Source organism: Pteronotus mesoamericanus, unplaced genomic scaffold (genome assembly GCF_021234165.1).
Source record: "Pteronotus mesoamericanus isolate MK-2021 breed Mesoamerican mustached bat unplaced genomic scaffold, CSHL_Meso_final contig_164, whole genome shotgun sequence".
NCBI classification, from domain to species: Eukaryota; Metazoa; Chordata; class Mammalia; order Chiroptera; family Mormoopidae; genus Pteronotus; species Pteronotus mesoamericanus.
Genome location: NW_026555065.1, coordinates 16389149 through 16404294, shown reverse-complemented (window position 1 = coordinate 16404294; position 15146 = coordinate 16389149). Strand labels below are relative to the sequence as shown.

Below are 15146 nucleotides of genomic sequence, written 5' to 3'. Positions count from 1 at the left end.
TTAAAGCAAGGTCCATGTTCCATTTACATCTTATCCTTGAGCTCCAGTACTGTGACTTAGACATGCTTAGTAACTGAGAATGGTATGAATAGAAAGATCAGTGAATGGCTATAAAGACATGCACTGAGGTAGATAATTCTTATGTCAAGGTCTATAATTCCTAGGGGAAATTGTGAGTTAGCATTCTGAAATATAAATGCCCTTTCTGAAGGAGAAAGTATATAACTGGTCCAGAATGGTCCCCTTTTCTTTCTTTTCTTTTTTGTTTATTATCAGCAAGTGAAAACCCGACTTTAAGAAAGAGGACCCAAGGACGTTCTGCAAAGCAACAAGATTTAAGCAAACTGGAATTTTAATTTTTTAAGGCTTTTCACCCTACTTTTAGAAACATGGCCGGTTCTCCTTAAATGAAATATGGCATTTCATGTTTTCACAAGCATCCAGCATTGAAGCTGAAGGGTTCTTGAAGAGGATTTACCTTAGCTTTTTCAGCATATTTAGAGACAGAGATAAAACAGTGAATGTTATCACCTAAGCATCTGACCCACCCACACTGGCTTCTTTGAGCCTGAAAGTCAAAGTGCAGCTCATTAGGGACGCTTTCTATAGTGTGGTCCCTGGGCAAGTCAGCTCGGAGGCCACAAACTCCAAAGTCCCAGCTGACAGGTTTATAATTTTCAGTTGCTATTCATGTGTGCAAGGAAGAAGTTCGTGTCATCTGGACAAACTTTCAACTGAGCTTGGCCTGCAGCTGAGCTCTGTAACTTTCCATGGTGTAGAGGGCAACACATCATTACGTCTGGAATCCAGCTGGATAACGCTCTAAGCACTAAGAGCTAACAGGCAGCTGATCACGGGGAAAATACAATATACTCATATCCAACTTCTTTTGTCCTCTAAGAAAATGTCTAAAAGAAGATACATCTATTTTCCACAGTCCAAAAGAGAAAAACAATCATCAAAGTGGAAGAAAAATATGAGATTAGTTCTTTTTTTTTTTGCACATAAATGATAATTTCACTGGAGTGCAATCAGAGCTTTTGTTTTCTAAATTAGAAACTCAGAGGAGTATTTTGATATTTGTTCAAGATTTGGAACCTGAACTACATTAAAAGTACAATGCAAGTTTATTCTATTACGACAAGAACCAGATTTCCTAATCAAAGCAAATTGTTTGGCATTGCTCTAAAATGCTGCTATTTAGAAAAACCACCAGAGGTATCTTAATGGCAATAATTTGGTGTGGTAATTATATGAAGGTCGGGTTGTATTCTACAAATCACAAACTTTAGCGAGAGCAGTAAGTGTAATACATTCATCCAGTTGCATTAATTTAATTAAATAACAGTGAACTGTGACACTCTCCCTTAGAAAAACACTTAAACAATACTGCTAAACCGTCTGTAGTCGTTTAGACAAGACTGATACTCGATGAATTCAGTATTTCTTTGGATCCTCCCTTCTCTGTGGAAGTCCTAGCAATACTGTATGAAATATAGGTAAGAAGTTTCCTTTCCCTTTGCAAACAGGAAATGATTGTGTATGCCTTCTTTCCAGTAGTGTCATTCATTTGGAAAATACAACAGAAGATCTCATTATGACAGCACAAAGGAGACAATTATTGGGGTAAAGAAAAAGAAAGAACAAAAGCCTTAAGTGAACTCACCAAACTGTGACCATTTATGATTAAGGCATAATCTCCTGTTATGGTTTCTTCTACAACTGAGTCCAGCTCCAGCTGCTGCTTTTTTTCAAAAACTACATGGCCATTGGAAGAACTTCTGTTTTGTCCAAACATATCTGCCTTTGCTTTCCTTCAAGGTAAGGTGGGGGGGGAAGAAAATCATAACAAAGTATACAGAGCATACCTTTTAACTCTAAAAAGAGACTAGCCTAGAGGTAAATTCACTTCATCACTATTTTGACAGTCTGTGGCCCAAGATTGAGTTTCAGTAAGCTAGCTTGATAATTCTTTGTGATAGAGATACAAGAGCAAATTTCCAAATTCCAGGAAGTAGGAGGGTAAACATAATACAAATAGAATCATCTTGAACGTTCTGCATTATTTAAAAGCTAAATTACCATCTTGATCTGGCCTTGAACCAAGGGCTCTGGATAAATTTGGTATATAAGGTCACCTGAATTTCAAGGGCTTAAGAATCATTGATTTGGCATGTGATATTGTTAAATAATGAAAAGGAAAGACTAAAGGAAATTCATTGTATCTTCTAGGAATTCCAGGGCATCCATGTAATAAATAAATTAATCAATTTGCAGAACAATGTAATATGATCTATCTTATAACAGCAATAACAGCAGGGCTCAAGGACAGTAAAGTTGACAATAAAACAAATACTAGCATTTAAAAATTGGCATAGTCATTATAATAGAAGGGACTATCTTAAGGGAAAATTGTATTCATCAGGTCAAACAATAGAATAAGTTTTCTGAAAAAGAACATGGACACCAAAGTTCCACGTAGCAGGTTATTCCAAATGGAAACTCTCTCCAATGCCCTCGTTCTGATTGGCAATAAAATAATCCTGCCCACATCTCATTCACCTCTGCTGTCTAAGAGGAAGAATGTATGGTGATTCAACATCCTTAAAAATGGCATTTTACTTCTCTTCAAAATGCAGAGGTGATGCTTTGAAACAAAGGAAAATTTCCTCTCCAAGGACCCTTGGATGAGAGGCTTTGAAGTAACATAGGGCAAGCTGACATGACTACAGAACTCTCAGCCACAGCCAGGGAGCTACCCTGCAGACACTCCCTGAAGATGAGCGTCAAGGCCAGCCACCAACACTTCAGGCCGCAGCCTGCATATACAAAACGAGGGCCCCTGAGAAAACGGGGAGTGAGAGACAGGCCCGAAAATGGATGTTTTGGCTTGGAGCGAAATGAACTGGTTCCCCAAAGATTCATCCTACGTAGAAGATGTTTAATAAAATGGGTTTAGGCTGTAGCTCCTCCGAAAGAAGAGAGTGTTCCCTGTAAAAAAAACAATCATTATAGTCTTCAACTTCCTATTTGAAAATGTAACACTAATTGTTTACATGCTAAGTTTAAAAAAACAAAAACAAAAAAAAAAAATCCTTATCTTCTGGCTCAACATCTCCTTCTGCTGTTCAGGGCCCAAATCACAGCCTGTATTTAGGAACCCAAGCCACCCAGAGGTTACATAGCCCTGGCTCCAAGGATGATATCATGCATTTAGCAGAATCAAAGACACAGGTTTATAAAATCAGAGTGCTGCATGTGAAATTCAAGGAGCTAGGGTGGGGTGGGGGAGGGAGAGCAGACATGAAAAATTATTGTTTTAAGTGGGAGGACCAGACTTTTGTCTCAGCTAATCATGTCAGGGAATCCTCCTCACGGTCATGAAAATTTACAATCCCATGTAATGAAGAAAGCAAAAGAGACAAACTCCTCAGAAATGAACATTTCTCTGACAATGTTACAGAACTCATAAACTGGGTCCTAAGAAGGCACCAAAGGGCAAACATCTCCTGAGGTTTCCTTTTTCGTAAGGTTTTCACTCGCTGTATAAATGACTCAATCTCTGTTTTCCCCCAGAGAATGAAAACATTCCAAAGAAGGGTGAAGTTCATAAAAGTATTGGCTGAAATTTTATTTACTTAGGATTTTCCCCCCCTAAATTGTCTTCCTAACATCTCACACGAACCCATTCCAGGCAGACAAGGAACAGTTTTTTCTAACTCTGCTTAAATTCCCACTGACTCCCTCTGCACAGGCCACCCCTCCTCACCAGACTGGGCTGCTGCATTTTCAGACCTTTGCCCAAGCTCTATAGCTGGCATTTCTTTTTCTTCCTGGAACTTAGCTCTTCAAGTACCAGCTGGTTTTTGCAAAAACAATTTATTAGAAGGGCAAAAGCTGTACATAACTCCGTTCAATGAATATGAACCATACATTTTTGTAGGCATTGCACACAATGCTTAACCACAGAATACAAATAACACATGCTAAAACAAAAGAGTGCCTGTTTTTTCCAGGCATTGTAATGAAGGGCAGTCTATTACAATGTTGGCATGCACAAATGCATTAATGGTTGAAGTAACTGTGGCATTGACAGCCCCATGCCACCATAAACACAGCAAAGCCCAGTTAGGTCCACGTTGGCTTGCGTGCAATCTATAAAGAAAAGAGATGGTAGGGAAGAGAGTCCTTTTGTCAGTCCTCGTAGGGCACCCTATATTCAAACATTAAAAGATTTCTTAGGAAATGGATTGAAATCATGATATCATGCTTAATAGAAGACAATCTTGACTTTGATGTAAGAGCATTGGACTTGGAACCTGGAGATCTGGGTTCAGGCCCGAGGTCTGTCTCTGACATCTAGCCACTTGATTAGTCAGTTATAGCCCCAGACTAGAACCCAAGTCTTCAAATTCCTAGTTCTTGGTCCACTACACCGAATAGGTTTATCCATAGAGTCCGTTGCGGGTTGCCTTTAGGTTGGGACAAAGATACAGTGACAGAGGAGCAGTTAAAGTACAGTACTACCTTGCCAAAGGTAAAGGGAGACAGTACATGAAATTTTTATTTCAAGCCCTAGTTCCATCCCTTACTACCTGTGTGACCTGAAGACATTAAACCTCTGGACCAGCTTAGAAACGGGTTTCTTTCTTGGAAACTGGAGGAATAATACCTGCCAGTCAGACTGGTTGACACCAGCTACGAAAACTTGGGCAGTTGTATGAGCATGTACTAGATCATCTCCAAGATTACTTGGAGCTCTAAAGTTTTACCATTTATGATAGAAACTTAAATCACTAAAATTTTTTGCCTGGGTGACTAGCAGTTGGGAATTAGGGACAAGATACATTTTGCTTGGACTGCATAGTGTTAAAAAGAAATCTGTATGAGTTTGTGGACAAGATGATGTTTGCCTCACCACAGTTCCCACTGCTCCCTAATACCTTATCTATAACGCAGATTACACAACTAATGTTATCTTCCTGGTCTTGGAGCCATTTGCATTTGTCAACCCTGCTCATTCCAACAAATAACTTTCCACTAAGTAGGTGTTCAAAAAAAATACAATGAGTATTTTGTTGATTAAGTAGGAAGTACATCCTAGGTCTACCACCAGTAAGCTTCTCAGAAGCAGTGGAATCACTTCATGGTTTAAGTAGTTATAAGACATGAATTCTCTGACAACAAAGCCTGTGCTCCAAGAAACAAAAACGAGACATGAAATGAGTGAGTTTGCCTGAGAGCAAAATTACATTCTCAGTCTGTTTTCTTTTGGGCAGAAGACATATGTATCAGTGAAATGTAATCAATGCAGTAATCTTCTGAGAAACCATGGCAGAATTTAATTGTAGATTTCTGGGCATGCCCTCAATATTAAAGCAGCTATGGCAGCAAAATTAATGCCGGACTCACAGTGTCTAAAATGGTTTCATGACACTAAATTTGAAATAAGCCTTATGCATGATATTCAGGAAAATTACATATCCATGTTATGAAATAATCTAAACAGACTTGATAGATCTCAATGTAAGCATTTAGGTCATCTCTTCCCAATAACCACTGTCACTTAGATCTTGTTCTTTTGATATACTTTTTGTTTGTTTGTTTGGTTTTGTGTGAACTCTCATTGAACTCAAAAGCATAAAACAAGAAAAGTTAATGATGTAAATTTAGGATTTCAATATTTCATCCCCAAATCTATGGGTTTTAATATACTGTATTTTGCCATATATAATGTGTATCCACGTTTTTGTGCACATTGTACATGGGATTATTATACCCATGGTATGTAATGATCATACCCATGTATAATGCGCATCCTTATTTTTCCCTCAAAAATTTGGGCAACACAGTGCACATTATACATGGCAAAATACAGTAAGTAACCAAGATTTGAATTATAGAGAGTCTTCTAGTGATAACTTTTCTTATATACTCTTTCCCACCAATCTTAATATTAAGCAAATTAATATTATAAATGGATTGATTTCTCTTATGCAAATTTCCTACCATGTGCTGCCTCTCTGTCTTAGACTCTAAAAATAAGGTAATATTCAAGTCTGGGTTGAAATAAACATTATTTGCCAGTTAGTTAAGCAAGGTGGCCTCCAGGTTTCTGAAATAATTAGTCTAGGTAGAAATTATTTATTTTTTTCCCTCTGAATATCTTTTTCTTCTCATTAAAAAAAAAGAGATAATTTTTTGTTTTCCTACTTGTAAGATTATTGTATAAATACTATTATAACTTCAGATAATACAAAGAACCATAAAGAAGAAAGCAACTATGATCCATAATTCTATCATTCAGGTAAAACAACTTCGTGTATGTCCTCCAGGGCTTGATCGTCAGGTAGGTAGACAGATATGGATATAGATATATAGTGTTTATACATATATAGCAAAAGTAGGCTTACAGTTTTTTCTATGAAAATAATAAAATAATAAATAAAAATGCAAGAATTAACTTTTGTATAATCATAATTATAAACCTACTTTTGTCCACTCCTGCATGCTTTTTATTTAAGAAAAGAGACCATGCTCTGCACAATGTTCTATAATCTCATCTTTTATTTAAATATATCATGGATATCTTCCAATGTCGATAAATACATAATCACTTTTAATGACTGCATGGTATTCCACTGCATATATACAGCATAGTAATTAACCAAATTCCTGTGACTGTGTATTTGAGCAATTTCTAATATTTTATTATCATAATTGATGCAGCAATGAATATTTCAATATACATATGTCCCATCTTAATTCTTAATATTTTTGATTTTTAGGTCAGAATGAAGCTAGTGATTTGACATTTTACCAAGTCCTTCAGTAACATTGATCATTCATTATCATGTAAGGGTTAACAGGGGTTTACTTGCCAATGCAAAATTTTAAAGGCTAACAATGTAAATGATTGGAAATCATTTTTTAAAACTGCTTGGGAAATGTTGGAGGTCTGAAGACATTATTTCACCACTGATGTCAAACTTGTCTTAGTTTGCCACCAAAATGAATAGAATTTTAGGGAACATGCAGAAAGGGCCCTATACTAAATGAAGACTGTAGGAAACTATCCAGCATCTTTCTGCTTTCTCAGCTATCTGACCTTCCTTTGCCTCTCTCCCCCTTTTTCTCTCTTTCCTTGCTCCTGCCTTTAAGAAGTTCTTTAAGAAGAATTTAACACTTACCTGAGTTCTTCTCTGACTTCCACTGCTGAGTTCCCAGCTATAATGAACACTTCATTCATGTCATCGGTCAGCATGTTGCAGGCATAGCCAATGTTGATGGCAGTTTCTGATATAAAACAAAGCATACTTCAGTTAGAACATTACTTGATAATATAAGTACCCTTTGTAGGAAGGTTTTGAAGCCACTGCTGTATTGCCTTGCACTTTACAGGCTCCCTTTATGTCAGAGAGAGCCTAATGGATGATAAAATGCAAGAGACACAGAGGGAAAATCAAAACCTTGGCTCCCATGATCAAATTTAGCAATTGCTAAATCCAGGGTTTTGTAGTAACATCTATGAATCCTAAGTTTTCTCATCTTTTTTTTTTTTAGCAGAGGTCACAAATACTGCTTTTGGAGAACTAAAATACTAAACTTAGCCATTTTTCAATTCTGATAGAGTAGGCAAATTGAAAAACAACTCAAAAAATGTTCAGCTGAAGAGCAAAAATGGTCTTAGGAAATTTTTATAGTTCTCCCATATGCAATATTGTTATTTACCCATTAAGTGAATGGACTGCAGCTACTAGATAATTGGAAAATCACATGATATGGGGTATTCCTTCCACTAATTTTATAGAAACAGAGCCTAGGATAGTTAGGCAACCCTTCCATTTTCAATAAAGTCATTTGATTCTAATTCTGTTGAGTTCTTCAACTCAATCTAATGCTATGAAGTCATTAGATTTGTCTGTCCTAAGTCAAGGAAAGCAATGGATAAAATCTCAGCATATCCTTTGTATAAACCACAGAAATTAAGGCTAAATAATAGCAAACTTGTGGATATTCATAACTAATTGAAAAGGTGTACCCACTGATCAACATCAAACTCCAGAAAGTCTGCAGTAACATGTCACAGAGCTCAACTTTCTATTGTTTAGTTTCTTGTGATCAGTAATTTTGGTAAACATATAACTGATTTATCATGTCTGAAAATCCTCCAATATTCTAAAAATACCTAACAGGCAGATAGGTCTGAAAAACATGTGTTCACCAGTCAACTGAATATTTCTGGGTCACTGAGGGCCAAGCAGAAAATCATTTTTATTTTAACCATTACTGCTAGCAATAGATCCAGAATGCATTCATCCTCTTTTCTCTCTTAGGAAACACAGTATTATGAACATAATGACTCTTTCTCTGATGGACTTGGCATTTTGTCATGCCTGAAAGAGGGTCAGCTCTCATCACACCACTGCATGGGAAGACCTGAAATTCAGCCAAATTGCACTAGTACAGCTATGGTGGTTGTTAAAATTCCAAAATTTTTCATACTAGTTAATAAATGGTTGCTTCCCCAAGCCTTCCCAAAGCCTACCTACTACCCTGATCCCTCCTCTAAGATCCCCACACTTCCCTACATAACATCAAGAAATTAAAAGAGTTGCCCTAAGGTCTCCAATGTCCTGCTTCAGTGCTAAACCAGCCTCTGTCCTGATGGGAGGCAGTGCTCATATAAACCAACAGCTAAATAATTTTAATTCCATTGTTGTCTATAGGTTTAACTCTTATGTTTAAGAAGTAAGTTGAGTTGAAATTTAACAGACCACAGAGTATACTATAGAAGATTTCTTAATTTGTTTTTATTTTTAAATAATAAATTATTTTTATTGTATTTTTCCCATTACCATATATCCCCCTTTCCGGCCCCCATCGCAATCCCCACACTGTTGCCCATGTCCATGGGTCCTTTTTCCTTTTTGCTCCATCCCTCTACCCCTCACTCCCCCACCTCAAGCTGTCAGCCTGCTCTTTATCTGTGAGTCTGTCTCTATTTTCTTGTTAGTTCAGTTTGCTCATTAGATTCCACAAATGAGTGAAATCATATGGTATTCATCTTTCTCTGACTGTCTTTCTTCATGCAGTGTAATGTTATCCGGGTCTACCTATGCTGTTGCAAAGGTAAAATTTCCTATTCTTTTTACAGCCAAGTAGCATCCTTTTTGTATTTCAACACTTTCCTATATGGAGTACTGGGCAAATATCTAACTAATTCAACTTTCTAATTAGTTAAAATTTTACCATATATATTATTGCCCTCTGTTCAAAACATCATTATAAATTTTCAAATTACCTTGTTTGTCTCCTGTTAGGACCCAGATCTTAATATTGGCTAGTAATAAACTTGTAACCGTTTCAATAACACCCTCTTGTAACTTATCCTCTACAGCAGTGGCACCTAGAAGCTTTATTGAAAAACAGAGAATACCTTATGTTAATGCATGCAAACAACATTTGCAACATCTATGACTTTCAGTCATGGAGTTTAGAGGTCAAGGAACATGAATTGAAGGTGGAAATAATAATGGAGTGATATAGCAAGCATTCCCATTACATGCAGAGGTGGGCTGGGACGGACCCAAGAGGAATTTCTGAAGTCAAGCCAATTGATAGGCACACCAATTAATGGCAGAGATCCTAGAAGTTAGTGTAAATAATCAGAATCCATTTGGGCTTCTAAGGATTTAAGAACTCCCCAGCCGCTTTCCCACTTATAACAACATGAAAGCATCCAAAGGAAGAGCTCTCATCTCAGTCAGTTTCACAAAAATATAGAGCCATTCTCCTAGATTAACAAATCAGCAGATGACATAAACTAAAAAATATAGGTTCTTCTGCAATATTTCACCCAAAGATGAACAAGGCATGTTCCCTAGTGCTTCGTCCAAAGATGAACAAGGCTTGTTCCCTAATACCTCACTGTAACTAAGCATCCTGTCTACTGGGGCCTCAGGGAAGAGTGGTTTCTAGAATAGGTCATACTCTCATATTCTGGGCAGTACAGATATCATCAGAGTCTCATGTGTCTAAGATGGTTTAGAGCTGTAGACCCACTCTTCGTGGCAAGTTTTCCTGCTTGAAAAAGGTGGGCCATAAAGCAGGGAGGGAAGAAAATAACACCAAGGACGTATTAGAGATTGACAAAGAATAGGGAGTCTGCAATCTTCTACTCTTGGGTGACTTCCAATTACATAAACTACATTTAACAGAAATAATCCTCTAGGCTCTCCAGGGCCACATATTGCAAAGTCAAAGCCAACATATAAAGCATGATTCAATGTTTGAAAGAGTAACATCTGCTGTGTGCAAGATGATTTAGCCAATGGATTATTCTTATGTTAGCTCTTTAAACATATACTATCTTCTTTATAAACACAAACCATCATGCTTCTAAACTCATACCATCAAATCTCTTTCGATTTCTTCATACAGCCCAGCTATCCGTTCATCCCTTGCATCTGTGGCAGCATTTGCCTCTTCAAGCATCTTATGCCACTCTTTAAAGTACTTTTCATCCAGATCTCTGTAGGCGATGGCCAAGGTTCGAAGACCTTCCCCTGCAAATTCCTGCCAGAGCAGACATTGATTTAGGAACCATCCCAAAACAATCATCATAGCAAGAACAACAGTAATGGGTAAGGAGTTTTGCACTCAAATCCACTTTATCCCAAGAATACAACTTGGCTATCCTGACCTTCAAATTTTTAGCCCCCTTTGAAATGGGGGGTAATGTTTGCATTTTAAATATTATTTGTACTGCTTTGCAAAACATTCAGGGGAGCTAATTCTCCCCCTAAAAGCCAACTAAAATGCCTGCTGAAATGTCCTAGTTGAGAGGTAATTAACAGTGCCCATGAATTGAAATATCCATTCGAAGTGACATATAATTGGTTTTCATCCTGCCCTCCCCCTGAAGGAAGTCCTCCTGGCCCTGAGAGGAACCCAGCCTGTTTCGCGGACCATGGCACTCGGCTTCCAGGGGAAATAAAAGATACCCTCAGAGGAGCCATGGCTCTCGAGTCAAAAGCAGAGGCTCTCAGCAGAGTCTTGTCACCTTCCCCCTAATAACACAGCTATACCTAAAATGAACTCAGTCTTATCTTTGTTTATGCTTGAAAATGTCCATAAGAAAAAGATAAAAGTCAATAATAGATTAATAAATAGATGTTAGTCAAGTAATAGAAGTTTAAGCCTGTTAATTAAGATTATGTTATAATAACCTCTAGGGGAAAAGGGAAGAGAAGGCAGAAAGTCAATACAAATGTTTTTTGGGAAGTAGGACTAGAAGTGGAGGCTGACTGTTCATTCTATATCTCCTGTAATTAAAAAAAAAAAAAAAACGCTAGCCCTGGCCAGGTGGCTCAGTTCGTTGGAGTGTCATCCCATACACCAAAAGGTTGTGGGTTCAATTCCCGGTCAGGGCACATACCTAGGTTGTGGGTTTGATCCCCGGTTGGGGCACGTACAGGAGGCAACCGACTGATGTTTCTCTCTCTCCCCCTTCCTCTCTCTCTAAAATCAATAAACATATCCTCGGGTGAAGATTTTCTTTTAATTATATATGAAAGTTTCACTTTAATGATAAAAATGGTTTGAAACTTTAAAGACACCATTGGGTCAGGTTAGTTTTAAAAAATTACTTTTTTTATAAACTGTTTTCTATATAGTTAGTATTTAATAATAGGTCAAATTAGTGGGAGAATTATGCTTTTCCTTTCTTATCTCAGTAAACTGACAATCTTAAATGATACTTCTGGTGCTTTATCCTCCTAATAGTAAAAAAATAAAAAATGAGAATAGGAAACTGGTAGGGGCTAAGGGTCTCACACAGCCGTGATAGCTAGAAACATGTGTAGATTGCTTTGGGGAAATGCTAGAAACCTCCCGCTTTGCCTAGGCCTCCTGTGGTCATTTTATGGGCCTGTACACTGTAAGCATCTTTATAGCCGTTCTATGCCTTTGGGCATTGCCACTGAGCATATCGTCTCTGTGTGTTTTGGCTTATGGAACACACATAGGTTTCTGAGCACGCACAAGTTAAACCGTGACACACCCTAATTACGTTAATGGAAAGCAAAGTCAGTGCAAACTGCAATGATGTGGTTTAGCTCAGAAAGACCATGAGGAAAATTCTCCAAATTTATCTTGTAGGCAGTTGGTAGCACTTTGGATATTGCAATCACATTTACAAGCCCAGCCTTCCAAGACCACCCTTGGGTCCCCTACTGATCTGAAAATGGAGTCACTGTGGTCTAACGATCTTTTGTCTTCTTAATTCGCATAAACACTTCTTTGCCTTTAACTTGCAACATCACTGGGCATTACAACGCTTTCCTCTCTGTTCTGCACAATAGTGAATCAACGCTAAGAAGACATTACAAAGGGGGACAGATGACTTAAGTTATTTAATTAGTACATAAAACACAAGTTGGATCCTAAATGAGCATTTGAGCAAGGTTGTTTCCTATCATTAAACAATTTAAAATCAATAATTAAACATAAATTTAAAACCTCAGAATTCGAAAGCCAAAATGAACAAAGTGAATGAAGCAAAGAGCAAGTTAAGTTGACATTATCTGAAAAAGTTTCTTTTGCATAGACATGTAAAAAGACCAAACTAGGCTTCCTATATTTTTGTAGGAAAGGAGAACATATGAAAATTCAGGGCCCTGGTGTGTGAGCAATGGCAAAAGTCAGATTCTTATGATTCCAATGTTGTTCTCATAAAAAAAAATTAAAAAGACCATGTCGGCCTTCTGGAAGAGGTTAAAAGAAAATCAAGAATGCTCTCTTGGAAAGAGAAAAACAATAGCTATGTTTGTACCCAATATTACTAAACCATCATTCTTTAAACTTAAAGTCAGACAGAGTTTTTCAAATTTTATTTGTTTGTTTGTTTGTTTTTTAAAGAGTCAGGGAATGTTTTATATTAAACATAGGGCTTAACAAAGAACATGAATCCTCAATAATTTTTTTAAGGAAAGAAACCAATGAGGAAATGAGAGTTTTGGCCTGTTGCCCTTAAAGTTCATATTGGGTTAAACAGAACCTCAAGCAAGTACTAGAGAGACAATTGAGTCTCAGGTTCAGACCAGGTAATGCTCATATTAATTCCTACTCTTAAAAAAAAAAAAAAAAGGTTGCCGAAGATCTCCCCTGCTCCCTTCAGAAACCTTTTGGAAAGAAATTATGCATAGTTTCAGAATGTATGCAATTGGTAACTTCACCTAGGGAATATAAGTGACTCACCATGATTTATGTCCTGAATAAAAGGACCACTGGAAGAGAAAATTAGCTGCAGAGACTATTTTCCCCTCACCCTTTAAACACAGCCCTAAGATTTCCACTGGGAATGATCATAAGAGATTCTGTGGGTGCCAGATGCATTGGAACTCAGGTGAAAGCAGCTGTCCAACTCTTCTTCCTTGAACCAGTCCAGTCTCCCAAGAGGCATGGCCCCAAACTACAGGGGAGTTAGAGCAGGCTCATCGGTCCTGAGCCTTCCCCTGGCTAGAGTCCAGGAACCCACATTCAGTGGCTGCTTCTCAGCTGCTGTGTGTTACTCCACCTGTGGTGAGACCAACCGGATTCTCAGCAAAGCAGGGGGTGGGACCAAGTGCCAGTTTCCAGATATTTACTGGCCCCGTTCCCTGTGGAACCACTCTCCACATGTTTTTTATTTCAGAAGTCAGATCATTTAGCTGATATTTTTAAACTGAGAGCTAACCATAGAAAGTGGCCAAAGGACCATTGTGCTAACCTGAGACAGAGGCACTTACACTGATATGGTCTGACGTCAAAGTCAGAAGGTCTTCATTGGATGGATGAAGTTTTTCAAACAGAATAGTGTCTGCTCCTTTGGAATAAAGCTTTATCTGTCCTTCCGGGTTTCTAACTGAAAATAAAAAAAGTTTGGAAAGTAGATTATAATCAATAAAATTTGTCAAAACTGGGCTCTCCCAGGGCTCTAGCCAGGCAATTTGGAAATGGGCATAATGTTTTAGCCAGTAGTAAAATATTCAGTGTCTGGTTAGAAGGTCACTACCTAAGTCACTTGGCTTTATTCCTGTTTTATTAACTTAGAAATATTTCACCTACTGGAATCCTTTGATTTCCCAAACTCAGGAACAGTGTTTTTATTCTGATGTGTACGACTTTCCTATTTTCCTTACTATTTCTGAAGGGTTGATACATTTAAATTAAGCCTGTATTGAGTAGAATTGTGAGCTTTATTTGCCTGTCTCCTGGTGTGAAATTCAAGACCTACTGTAGGAATTAACAATGAGCGATATGCCAAATGACCTCCATATGCATTGGTTTATGCATTAGTTCTCAGCCCTTGCTAACAAATCTCTTTCCCCTCTTTACTCCTTGAAAAAGCCCTTTCATTCTTGGTGGTTCATTTTTGAGTCACAATTCTGGTTGTAAGCATGCCTCACAAAAGGCTTTCAAAAGCAAAGTTTCTACTTTCTACCCACTGGAAGTCTGTATTAGTATGACTGTGTTTCTGACCTCTAACCCCACAAGGTTTGAGGATGACAGTTTCACTAGACTCATCTCCAGCCCCCAAGCCTTCCCCTGGATGGCCCACGTGTTACTGTCAGACAAGTCTTTTTTAAAACTACAGAATACTTCACCTACCTTTGTAAGCTTGGTTTTATAGCATGGGACGTATTAGGCACATAATTATTTGTTGAATGAATAAACAAATGAATGAAGGAAAGACACGGCAATGTATTTCTTTTCAGGAATGGCCTACAATTTAAGACAACTGCCTGGGTCACAACTTCATGGTCTAAACACTGACCCTCACAAACTTCATCGAGTCATAGGTTATACATGCTTTCTGCTCAATTATATATATATATATATATATATATATATATATATATATTTTTTTTTTTTTTTTTGCTAGAGACAGAATGCCTCAAAATAGGTGAACATAAATATGGATTATTAACTTAATAGGATACAAAATTTAGAGCTTCATTTAAAGGAATATAAATATCATAGTAAAATAGATTACTTTTCTCTCTAACCTTTAACAACCCTTGTCAACACTTAATACTTAATCTAATGCACCCTGGAAACTTTTTTGCAGAGACTTGTTTAGGTTTCTCATCTCTTCTAAGATC

At 37.6% G+C, this 15146-nt stretch overlaps 1 protein-coding gene across 1 annotated transcript in view; it reads right to left on the bottom strand.

The window, feature by feature from the left end:
- ATP8B4 (ATPase phospholipid transporting 8B4 (putative)) overlaps positions 1 to 15146 on the bottom strand; it is a 194955-nt gene that overhangs the window by 31714 nt on the left and 148095 nt on the right. The window contains exons 17-21 of the mRNA XM_054565443.1: positions 13791 to 13906; positions 10414 to 10578; positions 9305 to 9416; positions 7191 to 7296; positions 1667 to 1814 (exon numbers count right to left, since the gene is read on the bottom strand). Of these exons, the coding sequence (XP_054421418.1) occupies positions 1667 to 1814; positions 7191 to 7296; positions 9305 to 9416; positions 10414 to 10578; positions 13791 to 13906 (647 nt within the window). The remainder of the gene's footprint in view (positions 1 to 1666; positions 1815 to 7190; positions 7297 to 9304; positions 9417 to 10413; positions 10579 to 13790; positions 13907 to 15146) is intronic.